This window comes from Heterocephalus glaber, unplaced genomic scaffold (assembly GCF_053883595.1).
Source record: "Heterocephalus glaber isolate CG9 unplaced genomic scaffold, H.glaber_assembly_v1.0 deba00001538, whole genome shotgun sequence".
In the NCBI taxonomy this organism is placed as follows: Eukaryota; Metazoa; Chordata; class Mammalia; order Rodentia; family Bathyergidae; genus Heterocephalus; species Heterocephalus glaber.
Window position 1 is genome coordinate 37,194,257 of NW_028258333.1, and position 15,260 is coordinate 37,209,516.

At 33.0% G+C, this 15,260-nt stretch overlaps 1 protein-coding gene across 7 annotated transcripts in view; it reads right to left on the minus strand.

The window, feature by feature from the left end:
* Slc38a9 (solute carrier family 38 member 9) overlaps positions 1-15,260 on the minus strand; it is a 141,425-nt gene that overhangs the window by 91,305 nt on the left and 34,860 nt on the right. For all 7 annotated transcript variants that reach the window (XR_015442282.1, XM_087189382.1, XM_087189387.1 and 4 more), the window contains 5 exons: positions 12,813-12,934; positions 12,625-12,688; positions 12,317-12,410; positions 5,698-5,868; positions 199-258 (listed from right to left, as the gene is read on the minus strand). Coding sequence is in view for 6 of the 7 variants with exons in the window: in XM_087189382.1 (XP_087045508.1) it covers positions 199-258; positions 5,698-5,868; positions 12,317-12,410; positions 12,625-12,688; positions 12,813-12,934 (511 nt within the window). In the remaining variant the exon portion in view is untranslated. The remainder of the gene's footprint in view (positions 1-198; positions 259-5,697; positions 5,869-12,316; positions 12,411-12,624; positions 12,689-12,812; positions 12,935-15,260) is intronic.

The window sequence follows — 15,260 nt, forward strand, 5'->3', positions numbered from 1 at the left end:
TGTTGCCCAGCTCACATTAATACAATGTTTTTGGGAGTCTTTTTTAACATAATGATTAGTAACAATTTGGTAGCAGCTCAGTTAATACAATAACAATTTTGTACTAAACATTTACTTAAAATTAAGGTCATAGGTTCTACTTTAAATCTTCTGGAACAAGGTGAGGAAAAAGAAACAAATAAATTACAAAATACTTACCAGGGCTGCTATTATTGGTTCTCAGTATAGTGTCTGTGTCATTAATGTGGTGAATAAAATCTAAAAATTAAAAACAAAACTATAGTTTAACAATGAAAGATGCAAAATCCAATCAGCCTCTAACATCATTTATAAAAACTTAAAAAGGGCACAAGTGCAAGGACCCAAGTTCGATCCCTTTTACCAAAAAAAAAAAAAGTATCTATTGTGTATAATACATAGTACATTGAATCAATATTTCCTCACTGTTAATACAGTTTCACCTTCTACAGTTTTCTTCCTTTACAGGAATAATAAAGTCATTGGTTTGACAGTCCCACAGTGGAAAATTTTTATTTGAATGAAAATTTTTAAAAAGCCACCCACAAGGCAAATTAATGATAGTTAAAAGCTCTGGAATGAAGATAATAGACACAATTTTTTTCTTATACTCACACTAATTTATGTAATTATAGTTACATCTCATTTAAAGTTCTAAAGTATGTAAAAAGGAAAAACCAACACTCATACACAGCCAAACTTACTAAGAAAATCACTTAAAGTTCTAAGGATTTATCGTAATTATTATACTCACAAGAATCATTAAGTCAGACTCGAGGAAGCAGCAAAGAAAAAAGCATATGCAATACCTGAACACTCATACATCTATCTTGAATTTGAGAATGAGTAAAGAATGTGCTTTTTTGCTAGCCTTCAGGGGTTTACTTTATTCTGTACTTTAATATTTTATAACCTCAGCATTAATAAAAGTATTTGTTGTTGTAAAACTTAAATAAGAGATGCTGAGTTATGCTTTATGGTGATAAAATTTAAACAGGTGCCTAACTCATCTCCACTGTACTGTATGCATTTCAAGACAGAAGGAGGCAGCAGTATAGTGCTGTAGGTTTTTACAATATCTTCAAGAGTCATAGTGGTTCACAATTGAGTTATGAAACTTTATGACATTTTTTGGTGCCAAGTACTTACATGAGGCTAGTAAAATCTTGACAGCAAATCTACTAATTTGAATCGAATCCCTCCCAACATGTATGCTCATCAGGAACCTTAGAATACTACCTTATTTCAAAATAGGGACTTTATATAGATAAAACCAAATTGGGCCAGGGATTTAGCTCAGTGGTACCGCGCCCGCCTTGCAAGTGCAAGGTCCTGAGTTCGATCCCTGGTACTGAAAAAAAAAAACAGATATAACCAAATCATTATAAGGTGATACTGGATTACAGTGGGCTCTATTATAAAAGATGTGTATCCTTATAGGAAGAGAAAATCTGGACACACAAATACAGAGGAAAGATGGAGAAATTGGATTGATACAACTACCTGTCAAGGAATGGCAGCAACCAACAAGGGCTAGGAAAAGCAAAGGATTCCTCCTTAAAGCTTTTAGAGGGAGCAGGGCCTATTTTGATATTGAACTCCCTGTCTCCACAATTATGAAAGAATAAACATCTATTGTTTTAAGTCAGCAATTTATGGTAATTTGCTATAGCAATCCTAGAGATCTCACACACCAGGGCTCAAGAATATAAGAGGGCTAGGGATTTAGCTCAGTGGCATGGGCCTGCCTTGCAAGTGCAAGGTCCTGAGTTCGATCCCCAGTACAGAAAAAAAAAAAAAAAAAAGAAAGAAAAAGAATATAATAAAAAATAGGACAATAACTCTTATGAAAAGATGCAAAAGTTCTAAAAGTTCTAAAATAGTATTTTCCATCCAAAAAGCAAATTCAATCTAGTAAGGAATTTAAAAAAATACATCATGACTAATAAACTAACTTAAGTTTACCCTAGAATACGTATAAGAATAGTTTAAATGTTATAAGGTATATTAGTTTAATACAGTATATTAGTAACTTAAGGAGAAAAACTCATTATATAAAGAGATGTAGATTAAGTACTTGATAAAATTCAACACACATTAATAAAAATGCTCAAGAAAACAATATGCAAGAATGTCTAAATTACTAAAGCCTACACCCAAATACTCCATAGCAAACATACTATTTAATGGAAAACATTAGAAAAACTTTCTCAGGAACAATATAAGAATGTCTACTTCTTATATTGTAAGAAGATATGCAGCACTGCTTCTATGAAGCTTTAAATTAAAAAAAAAAGATATACAAGTCTATACACATCTATATGTTTGTGCATATTTATATAAGTGTACATGTATACAAGTAGGAATGTATGTATATACATAGAAACCATTTAAAAGATAACTAGACCGGAACAAGTTTCTTTATTCATGAATGATGTAACTAAATGAAAAATCCAAAATGTATCTATAATCAACAAGAGTTTGGCAAGTTTGCTAAATTCTGAATAAACATTTAGAAATTAAGTTTCTTAGGTGGGCATGGTGGTGTATGACTGTATTATGAGAACTCTAGGAGACTTGGGCAGGAGGATAGCAAGTTTGAGCCCAGCCTGGGCAACTGAGTGACTTACCGAGACCTTATTTCAAAAAAAATTTTTTTTTTTTTAGTACTGGGGATTGAACTTGGGTCCTTGCACTTGCAAGGCAGGCAGTGAAACCACTGAGCTAAATCCCCGGCCCTCCTATTTCAAAATTTAAAAAAAATTTTTCTCTTTTTTTTGTGGGGTACCAGGGATTGAACTCAGGACTTTGCACTTGCCAGACAGGCACAGCACCACTGAGCTACATCCTTGGTCCCAAAATTTAAAAAAATGTTTTTGGTACCAGGAATCGAACTTAGGACCTTGTGCTTGCCAGGCAGGCGTGGCACTGCTGGGCTACATTCCCTGCCCTCAAAATTTAAAATGTTTTAAAAAGGGAAAGTGATGAAGCTCAGTGTGAAGGCCCTAGGATTAATCACCAGTACTGTGAAAAACAAACACATAAAATAAAAATAATAAGAAGAAATTAATTAGGTTTCTTTGTAATACCCACAAATAATTTGTATCTATAATTAAAAATATTTTTTTCTGGTGAGATAGACATCTTGTTTCTTGAAGGAGGTATGAGTTATACAAATGTATCAATTTCTCAAAACTATATGGAAAGGACTTGTGTATTTCAGTGAATAGATTTTCTCTAAGAAAGAGAACTATGCACACAATAGTTGAAATGGTGTGGAGAGTGGGTATAGCATGGATCTTGCTTTCTCAGTGGATGTGATACTTCTCTTGCTCCCAAGGTGAGAATATCCACTTTTTTGAGGAGAAAAAAAAAATCTTTTTACATATAAAGCACAGATATACACACAGTTCATAAACATATTTACAATGTATCTGTGATATTAAAATTTCATGGAAGGGGGAATTAGGGGAAAAATGCTTACAAAGGTTCCATAAGGAGGTAATTAAAATAAAGTTTGAGAAACCCTATTGCAGATGATTCCACAACAGCAGGCTTCCCAGGAATGTTGAAGCGAAGTGAGAAAAACACATAGATTCCTTATTCTATTCTGTTTACTTTGTACATGTTTGACACTTTTTAAAACCTGTGTGTGTTGCTATGAAACTAAAACTATATTTACAAAAAATTTAAGGTACCCAAGAAAATCTTTAAAAAAGGTATGAAAGACGTTTATCAAGCAAAGATATCTGAAAAAGCACTATAAATAAATAGAGAACTATGTCATGCTATGTTCACAGAGAGGAAAACTCAGTATCTTTTTTTTTTTTTTGGTACCGGGGATCGAACTCGGGTCCTTGTGCTTGCGAAGCAGGCGGCAGAACCACTGAGCTAAATCCCCAGCTAAACTCAGTATCTTAATGATACAAATCTTCTCCAAACCTGTAAATCCAATGCAATTTGAATCAAATCCTAAACTCAGTACCCTAATGGCATCAACTATGGTATACTGTTCAACATATTAATTCAAAGCAATTTCAGTAAAATTCAAATTGGACTTTTCTGGAATATGACAAGTTGATTCTAAAATGTATATAAAAGTTATGGACCATAACTTTTTAATAAGTTATGAAAAAAATGACTGAATAATTTGGAAGAAAAAAGTTCTGAATAGAGCTACTATATATAAAGTGAACACAAACCACTAACTACAAGATACATGTAATACAACAATAAATAGTAAACAAAAACCCAAAATAAACCATGGAAGACAACACAACATGTTGCTTATAGTTATGAGTAAAAGGGCAAAATACGCATGAGAATGATAAACACCAAACTTAAGGAAAATGGAAGAGTACATGTGGGGCTTCAACTATACCTGCAATGTTTTTTTTTTATAAGAATAGAGAACTAATGCAATTATGATAAAATGTTAAAATACTAAAGCTCATTCATGAATGAGTACATTGGTTCTTATTAGTTTTTGTATTTTTTGTAGTTTGAAATATTTCATAATTTTTTGGACAATGAAAATGCTTGACAGTAAAATTAAAATTGATCAATTAAAATTAAAATTAATTAAAATTAGACAAAATGCTAATTTTCTTTAAAATAAAAATAGAATTTTCCCCCTTCAATTAGCACTCTTCAGGAAATTAGCTATTGTGATTATGTTAGACCTTACTTTGATATTTGGTTTTCATGTGGGGATTACTTACAGACAGTTAAGCACATAGTAAACTTTAGATCTATCAGTCATTAGAGAAAAAAATTGTAATCTTCTGTAATATAAAATGAATTTCCTCTATCCAACTTATAAATATTATGAAAAATATTTGGAGCTGGGCATGGTTGTGCCTGCCTTTAATCCCAGCCCTCTGGGAGACTGATGCAGAAGGATTGCAAGTTTGAGCCTAGCCTGGGTAACTTGGTAAAATCCTGTCTGAAAATAAAAAATAAAAAAGGATTAGCATGTAGCTTAGAGCAAAATCGCTGGGTATAATCTCCAATATTGGAAAAAAAAACAAAGGGAAAGAAAATTTGGCTTGTATTTTTAAGACTGTTCAGAATTGAAATAGTTAATTTGGGCAGATTACAACTCTGTGGTATGTAAAAAATATATTTACTACATAAATTCCATTTTTCTGCTGTTTCCTAATTTTAGATCCTAATGTGTCTAAAATAAGTGACTGAAATTTGTTCCCTCTAGTGTCTACAAATTAAGATTCTTTAGCAACAAACACTAATGATTTTCCAAAACTTTACAGTAATAAAATTTGGTGGTAAAGGTTGAAACAATGCTTATAACACCTGCTAAATTACAGAAATATTTTATATTAATTAGAGATTTTGAAAACATATTACTTATTCAAAAATTGTTTATAAATGAACATAACAAACATTGTATTTGAGAATACAACCACAGAAAGCAAACTGAATTTCAAGCACATTTTTCAGAAATACATTACATACTTTACTTTTTACTTTGTTTTTGAGACAGGGCTTGCTATATAGCCCAGTCTGACCTTGAACTTGCAATCCTCCTGCTTCAGCCTTGACACCTGGCCGATTTCTTTACATATTCCAAGTCCTACACTTTAAGGCTGGAACTAAAACATTATAAGAATAATTGTATTTGAAAGCAACTGTGTTAAATCATATGATAATAATACTTACTAAATATAAACTTTCCAGTATTAAAGAGAAAATTAGACATAAGCACCCAATAAACTATCATTGCTCCAATGAGAGACACCAAGGAGCAAAGGAGACTTGACCACTGGCCAAAGGAACCAAAATAGTGTCTGCAGACATCTGGATATTCCCAGGTAGTGGTATCCAATGAACCTAGATAAAAATAAAAGAGAAGGGATAAAAATAAATGTTGATCTAGGGGCCGGGTATATAGCTCAGTGGCACTGTGCCTGCCTGGCAAGAGTAAGGTCCTGAGTTAGATTCCCGATATCTCCCCAAAATAAATAAATAAATGTTGATCATATATTTCATATTCATAATTTGTGTTCCCCAAATTAACTCAGGATATTTAGCAAATGATTTCAGGTACTTTACCACCAGATATATGAACACATTATGATATAACAGCAATGAAAATATCATAGAACAAACATAAAGAAGAAATGTCAAGCAATGAATATAGGTAATCCAAAAAACAAAGCATCATAATCTTTCATAATGAACAAAAGCAAATGATAAACAAGAACTGACAAAGCCATCATTAAAAGACAGAAAACATTATTTAATATTTGACATATTGAGATAACAATATAGAGGAAAGTTCTCGAGTCATGCCACATGTCAGTTTAAATTTTAGATAACTGAGTTAAGAGTTAAAAAAATTAAATAACAGAAAAGTTAGAAAACATAGAAATAGAACATGAAAATTACCTTTTCTATCAACCAAATAAACAGAAATTACAATGGAAAAGATAGAAAAAAGTTCATAATACAAAAGCCATTCAAATACTGAATGAAAAAATTTATTAAAAATTACAGATAAAAGAGTTAATGCCAATATTACACAAAGAGCTTAGGAGATTTATAAAAGCACTAAAAGACTTGAGAAAAGGAATATGAACAAATAACACAAAGAAAAACACACTATTTTGGAGGTATTAAAGCAAAGCAAACAAAACAAAGATGGAAACACAAAAAATAACAGCAAGAGTCACAAAAGCAGTATCATTTATTCACACTGATAACAGTATAAATGAATATAATTCTTAAAAATAAATTTAACAATTCTCCTCCTCTTTTTTTTTAATTTGGTGCTGTTGACTGAACCCAAGGCTATGTTTATAATAAAGACACACTCTACCACTGAGCTATACCTCCAGCCCATAATTTTCCTTATTTGTTGAAATTTAAAGTAATTCAAAAGAATGAAGATTAAATATACAACTTCTTAAATTTTCTTCTAATATTTTATTGCTTTTTTTCCATTTCGAAGTCTTTTAAGTCACCTGGAATACATTTTTATATAAGGTGCCATAAAAGTTTTTTTTTCAAAATGAATAACAAGTTGAATAGACACCAAATACATTAAATTCTTACTTAATTTGAGGTTATGTTCCTATTCCAACATTCTGATGATCTTTTTATCTATTTCTAACATAGTATATCTTAGCACCTGAAGTTTGATTCTCCCATACTTTTCTTCCTCAGCTCTGCTTGGGCATTCATTTGTTCATATTAACTTTAAGGTTATTTTTATTGAGGTCCAAAGTGAATTTTCATTGAAATAAAACTGAATTTATATATGTGACATTTTTAATGATACTAAATATTTCTGATAACATGGTATTTTTTTCATTGTTCAGATCTTTTTCTTTATTCTTAGGTTTTTTTGCTTTGTAATTGTAGTTATCATTTTTTGACCTTATATGTTGCTAATTTCTTTCTTGTTAATCTCTTATTAATTGTAGTAGTACTAGTGACTCAGAATCTCCAATTATCTTTTTGCTCATAATATAAGTTTATATAAGTCTTTTCTACTACGAAAATGCAGCAAAAAATAGTATAATCTCCAAAAACTCTATGAGCATTCTTGTTTTTGTTTTTTAGTGCAATTTAGCATTTTATCACTTTAGAATGATGCTGGTACTAGTTTGGGGATAAACAGACAATATACTGAAGTAGTGCCTTTCACTTGGAGTTTTAATGAGGAATTGGTGCTGATTTTTTCTTTAATTTGTTTATGTGGTGAACTATGTTAGATTTCTCAATAATAAAATATCCTTGCCTTACAGGAATAAACCATATATTAGACATAGGGTATTATTCTTCTGCAACTCCACCGATTCTATTTGATAATTATAAACAAGATTTACAGCTCTTTTCCTTTTTGGTATTTTCAAGCTTTGTATTAGGGTCGTTTTGACTTTGTAAAATGAATTGATGCAAGTTCATCTTTTAAATTGTGTGGAATAGTTTATGTAATATAAGGAATACCTGTTCTTTAACAGTTAAGAAGAGAGTTCACTGGATGCTATGTTCTCATTTTAAGAGACCCTGAATTAAGATAAAACCCTTACTGCATATGTTTAAAGAAGTCCTCCAAGTTCAATCAAAACTGAAACCAAAGAAATCAAAGGATAAACAAACTAATCACTAGGAACTAGAATGAATCTTCTCCCAAGACTTTTATTTATTTATTTTTCCCATTAAGTTTACTGGTACATTTTTGGTATAAAATACAGTTACATTCATCATTGGGATCTTGTACCTTTACATGAGTATCATGGTTCTTATTTTTTTCCCCTTCCCTTCACGCCCTCCATCCTTCTCTATTTGCAAAGACCTTGTTTCCATTTTTTTTCCTCTTTTCATATTTTTTCCTTTCCCTTTTTTCCCTTCCCCTACCCCTCACAATTCCCCTGCTCTTTTAGACCTTTTCTTCCTGTTACACAATATCAGTTACACATTTTTAAAATTACAATATTAAGATCTAGGAGACATTACCACAGATTTTACAGAATTTAAAAGGATATAGAAAGCGTATTACAAAAATCTTTTTTGAAATAGATTTGACAACTTCTAAGAAGTACCTTGGAAGACAAATTAATGAAACTAACTCTGGAGGAAATATAAAATTTGAATAGCACCTATTAAAGAAAGTATATTTCTAGCTTACAAAACCTACCCGTATGACAACAGCAGGCTCATAAACATTTTAACTGATAAATTATATCAAACAATTAAAGCAGAAAAAAGAAGGAACACTTCTCCCCTCATTTTAGGAACTCAACATTGTGGTAATCCTAAAATTGGATAAAGATAATAGAAGAAAAAAGTATGAACATAGATAGAAATTTGTTTAACAAAATAAACTCTTAGAAGTTAGATCTGGCAGGATGTAGAAAGTGGTTTTGTTATAGGGATGGCAGTGTTGGTTCAGCATTGGAAGATCCACCCCCCAAAGTCATCATTTAAACAGAGGAAAGGAAAAAGCCATATGATCCTGTCAGTAGTTGGAGAAAAAGTATTGGACTAAATTCTACAGCTGTTCATGGTAAAAGCTATCAGGAGACTAGAAGTAGAATAGAAACTTTTCAACAGATTAAAGACATGTACTCCATACTTTCAGTGAGAATGCCTTATTTAAATGGAGAAGATACAATGCTTTCTCCTTAAGGTGGGGAACAAGGGCAGATATGCTTACTCTTTATCTGTCCATTAAACTTTGAAACATAGTCCCCACCAAAATAGTCTGGCAATAAAATGACACAACTAGGATAGGATTGGCACGGCAGAAGCAAAATCTTTATATGTAGATGAAATGATCATCTACAGGGAAAATACTAAGAAATCTCTAGGAGCCCCTAGAACTTGTACTTGAATTTAGCAGGATTAGAAAACACAAGGTATATATAAAAATTCAGGTCTGTGTATACTTGCTATAAATGAAGAACTGGATATTGAAATTTAAAAGTTATGTAGGAGTACAAAGGACCTACAAAAGTTAAAAACAAAAACAGTGTTGGAAGACGTTTAGTACCTAATTTTAAGACTTCTTCTAAAGCTACAGTAATCAAGGCAGTGTTGGTGTAAGGAAAGACATATAGATCATTTGAATAACAGAGAATCTAGAAATAGAACCACATACATATGCTCCACTGAGTTTTGAAAGATTATTTAATATTAGCCATTTTATAGAATATAAACTCAATTCAAGAGCTGAGGAAGAGATAGTGTTTTCAGCAAATGGCACTAGAACACCTGGTATCCATATATAAAAAATTAACCTCAACCCTTTTTTTCCATACATGAAAATAACTTGAAGGGATCTATGAACCTAAATAAGAAAGCCTAAAAGTATAAAACTTTAAGAAGAAAGTATAAGGGAAAATATTTATGAATTCAGGGTAGGCAAGAACTACCTAGGATACAAAAAACATGATGTATGAAAGAAAAAAATTGATAAATGGGATTCCATCAAAATTTAGAACTTTAAATGACATCATTAAAATGAAAAGTAGTCCTTAAACAGACCATATTTACAATACATATAACCTATGAGCAGAATATATAAAGAATTCTTAGAGCTCATTAATAGACAACCTAATTAAAATGTAGACATAAGATGATAAACAGCCAGTATAGCACAAGGAATGGTGTGCAACTCTAGAATGAGAAAAATACTAATCAGTACAATAATAAGATTGAATTATACACTCATTAGGGAGACCAAGTTAAAAGTTTTAAAAGCCTTGTCACAACTTTTTCTTTTTGTTGGATTCTCCCCCTTTGTGTTTAATTTGTCACGCTCAATGGATTCATTCTGCTGGGTTTCCTGGGGTTGTGATCCTCATTGACTTTTCCTAGGGTATTGTCTAAAATTTTTCGGAGTGCTGGTTTGGTATTGATGAAGTTCCTAAGGTGCTCTTTATCATGAAAGCATCTTATTTCTCCATCAATTGTGAAAGATAGTTTTGCAGGGTACATCAATCTGGGTTGGAGGCTGTTTTCTTTAGGGCTTGAAATACATCACTCCAAGCTCTTCTTGCCTTGAGGGTTTGCATTGAGAAGTCTATTGTGATTCTGATGGGCTTTCCTTTGTATGTGATTTGTTTCTTTTCTCTCACTGCTTGTAGAATTTTGTTCTTCTGTTGGATTTCTGGAATCCTAACTATTACATGCCTATGTGTAGATTTTTTTGATTAAGGCTAGCTGGAGTCCTATATGCCTCACTTATCTGTATGTCAAGTTCTTCTCCCCTCCTTGGGAAGTTTTCTGCCATCACTTCTGTGAACAGTTTTTTTATGTCATCTGCACTCTCTCCCCTTTCTTCATTGACTCAAATCAGTCTTATGTTATTCTTCTTTGCATCATCTAGCAGCTGCTAGGTTGATTTCTTGTGTTCCCTTACAATTTTAAAGCAATTTTTCTTTTCCTCCTCACTAATTGCAGTCTTATCTTCTATATGTGAGATTCTATCCTCACATTGGTTCATTCTGCTGCATAGACTTTCGAAGTTTTTAATCTCTTGGAAATCTGTATCTGTTTTATGGATTCCATTTGTTTCCTATGTTGGGATTCCATCATGTTCCTCAGATCCTCTACTTTTTATCTGTGTCCTCTCTAGATTAATCATGTCTTGCACCATGAGCACAATCTTTGCTGTTACCTGAGTAATTATTTCTGATTTCATTTTTCCCAGATCCCCTTTTGTTCCCAGTTCAGTGGGTCCAGGTGGTTGAGTATCAGAGTGTTCCATCTCATTTCCCTTTGGGGTTGCTGTAGGTGATCCAGAAGTCTGTTTTTGAGACTTGTTTATGTATCTTCTCATTTCCATGGGAGGGGGTGCTTCTGGCGCCCACGAGGCTCACCTTCTGTGCCCTAGGAGCTTAGGATGGCAGTGGGGGAGCTTCCTTCCAGGTTCTGGGACCGGCTGAGCTTCTCTGCCCTAGGAGCCTGGGATGGAGGCGGGGAGCTTCCTTCTGGGTGCTGGGACCGGCTCCCAAGACTTTTAAACAATACTCCCCAAGTGACTAAAGCTAGTTTTGATTAACATAAAGAAAGACACTTCTTAGGAGAGAGAGAAAAAACTAGAGCTAAAGCCTGGCCTGTTGGTTTATACATGCTAAGTGTGGACAAGATCATGCATGTCTATTTATGCCCTAAACCATTTTAAAACTACCTAAAAAGATGTTTTGCTAATCCAACAGCCATGCATGGTGGTGCACCTCTAGTCCCAGCTATAGCCAAGACCAAGGTGGGAGATCACTTGAGCTTACAAGTTCAAGATCAGAATCCTCCGCAATTTAGTGAGATCCTGGGGACAAACTAAGGAAAGGAGGCAGGGAGGGAGAAAGGAAGTTTCCCCAATCCAGAATTTTTATAAATGAGTAGAGGAAATATATTCATAAAACTTTTCATATTTTTCTACTTATAATTTCTACTTTTAAGAGATTCTAACATTTAGGTCTTTTGGTAAGCATAAGTCAATACAAGTCACTGATAACTGATAAGAATCATAGAAGCCTCATTTAGTTCTATCAAAGGCATTATTTTTAAAATGTGGCTTTTTATTACCTTGTGAGGAAACTAACACCAAAATAAATGCATTCTGCAAAGAACTCCTACCCTCTCTGAATTTGAAAGGCAATGCATTAACAGATCAGTTCAGACGAAAGCCATGAATGAGAAAAGTAGATCTTTATGTACAAAGCAGTCAGTTGACACACATGTGGAATACATACAATGCAATGTTCCTCATTGGGAAATACCTTCTTAATGCTTATATCAATAATCTATTTTCATTGTTTCAAATTCTTACCTATCATACTCCGTGATTTCACCACTCTGTAGCAGCAATAAAGTGTTAAAAGCCCCATTAGCACGATAACACACATTCCAGTAGTAAATCCAGCCTATTTAAAAATAAAAATATAGAACAACATATACCATCATATAAGAATAAATCTATGTGCAAGTACATTGTTACCCTAAGTAAACATGCTAAGAACCTGACAATTAATAGAAAACTAAATATAATCATTTATTTTAATTTTATATAGATTTATTATAACACAATGTATAAAGAGAAAAAAATTCAAATAAAAATATATTGAAAAATTACATTACCTGTTTTATGCCCCAAGGAATACTTAGTATAGATGTCCCCATCATGGTATTCCAAATCATGAAACTGAAAATAGGATAATAGTAAAAACAGGGTGTTTGTTCAAACATTTTAATTAAAACAAAAGTTAAAATAGTAATTTTCGTTCATACACAGTTTAAATCATGCTGCCCAAAGTAATTTTACTCACATGGTCACTAAACTGGTGTTTTTGCCATATCCTTCAGTGTAACTTTGAAGTTTATAAGCAGAACCTAAAGGACTATACACATAGCACTCTTCTGGAGCTGGAACTACATGGTCTGGAGCAATCTGGTGGGAAAAAAAACCCCAGAAATATGAGAACCAGTAAATATGGAAAATAGGCTATTTTCTAAACATCATAGTACCTGATTTTAGATACATTTCTAAATATCATGAACACATAAACTATATGCATCCCTGACTAGTGAACTAAAACTTCTTTTTCAAATGCAGATCTTAAGAAGCAAAATTTATGCAACTGTCAAAATATTTTTCTCTTTGGGCCAGGGATTTAGCTCAGTGGTTCCGCTGCCTGTCTCGCAAGCACAAGGTCCCAAGTTTGATCCCTGGTACCAAAATAAAAACAAACCCAAAAAAGCAAAAAGGAGCAAAATATTTTTCTCTTCATTTTCATGACAAAGGAAGAAAAAGAGCCAGCAAAAGGTGAGGTTAAAGGAATCTATATGGAGGGGACTAACCTTAAGTAAGGGGAATTTCGAAAACCAAGCAGTGACTGAACTCCAATGCCAGGGTGGTCTTAACAAAGATATAGGCAAGTATCTCAGACTATAAAGAGCTGAGGAGTCAGTGGTTAACAAAGAAAGGAATAATACAGATAAACCATTTTGTTTTGTACTAGGATTGGAACCCAGGGGTACTCTATGACAGAGCTATATCCCCAGCCCTTTTTATTTTGCAACAGGGTCTCATTCAGTTGCCCAGACTGGCCTTGAACTGTGTGATCTTCCTGGCTCAGCATCCTGAGTAGCTGGGATTTCAGATATGTACTACCACTGCTGGCCTAAAATACACTAGTTTTTTTTTTTTTTGGTACTGGGGATCAAACTAGGGACCTTGCGCTTGCAAGGCAGGCAGCAGAACCACTGAGCTAAATCCCCAGCCCTAAAATACACTAGTTTTTAGAATGCTTTGGTACAGAAGAAAAAGGTGAACTAAAGTGGCTTAAGGAAATGTCAAAGCAATGATTTTAAAGACAGAAGAGCCAGGTGTGCTTGTGCACACCTGTAATTCCAGCACTCAAGGAAGGAGGATCATTGCAAGTTTGAGGTCAGCCTGGGCTACATAGTGAGTTCAAGGCCAGCCTGGGATACAAAACAAGACCATGTCTCAAAAAACAAAAAAGATAGAAGAAATTTATGCAAGCTATACTAGTAAACAGAATGCAACAAATCATCAAAAAGATCACACATCATGACCAAATAGGCTTTATCCCGGGGATACAAAGATGGTTCAACACTGGCAAGTCAATAAATGTATCACATAAACAGAAGTAAGGACAAATATCACATGATTATCTCAATAGAGGCAGAGAAAACTTTGACAAAATCCAACATCCATTCATGATAGAAACCCTGAAGAAAATAGGTATAGAAGGACCTTATCTCCATCTGATAAAAGCCATTTATGACAAACTTACTGCCAGTATCATATTAAAGGGGAGAGGGGATTGAGTTTTCCCTGAAAAATCAGGAAAAGGCAAGGATGCCCACTATCATTAGTCTTGTTCAATACAGTACTCAAACATTAGCTAAAGTAATCAGGCAAAAGAAAGAAATAGAAAGGATATGTATTGGAAAGGAAGAAGTAAAATTATCACTCATAGATGACATAATCCTCTACATAGAAAACCCAAAAAATTCCACCAAAAGACTCCTCGAATTAATAACCAAATTCTGTAATGTAGCAGGATATAAAAATCAACACACAAAAATTAATAGTGTTCTTGTACCTATAATGATCTCACTTGCAACTTGAGAACATAATATTAAATGAAATAAGTCAGACACACAAGCTCAAGTATCGCATGGTATCTTACATGAGAAACACACAATACAGACAGAGCAAAATAGATGACAGATAAATAGGAAATAGGGAGAAGTTAAAATACTTCCCAAATTACATATTCTGTTGTTTTAAAAATATTTCAATATATATGCTAATTTATATCATTTATACTAGTAGTTTATCTTAATTACTTTAAAATAAAGTTTGTGCTATGGTCCTTTTCTTTTTTGTAAGAATCTTTTTGGTTTTTGTCTGGTATTGAGTAATTACTTTGAAGATACTGATACACAGTGTAGTAACTATTGTTATTCTCTTATTATTGGGTTATAAAAATGATTTATTTTTTCTAAAAATTTAAAAAATCTCACTGAGAAATTAGGAAAATAATACCATTCATAATAGTATCAAGAAAAATTAAGTACGTAGGAATTAACCTAACAAGGCAGTGAAATACTTCTACAATGAAAACTAAAGTGCTCTGAAAAAGCAGAGCAAAGAATACATCAGAAAACGGAAAGGCATCTGCTGTTCCCAGATGGGCAGAAATAATATTGTCAAAAAGGCCATACTTTCAAAATTAATATACAGA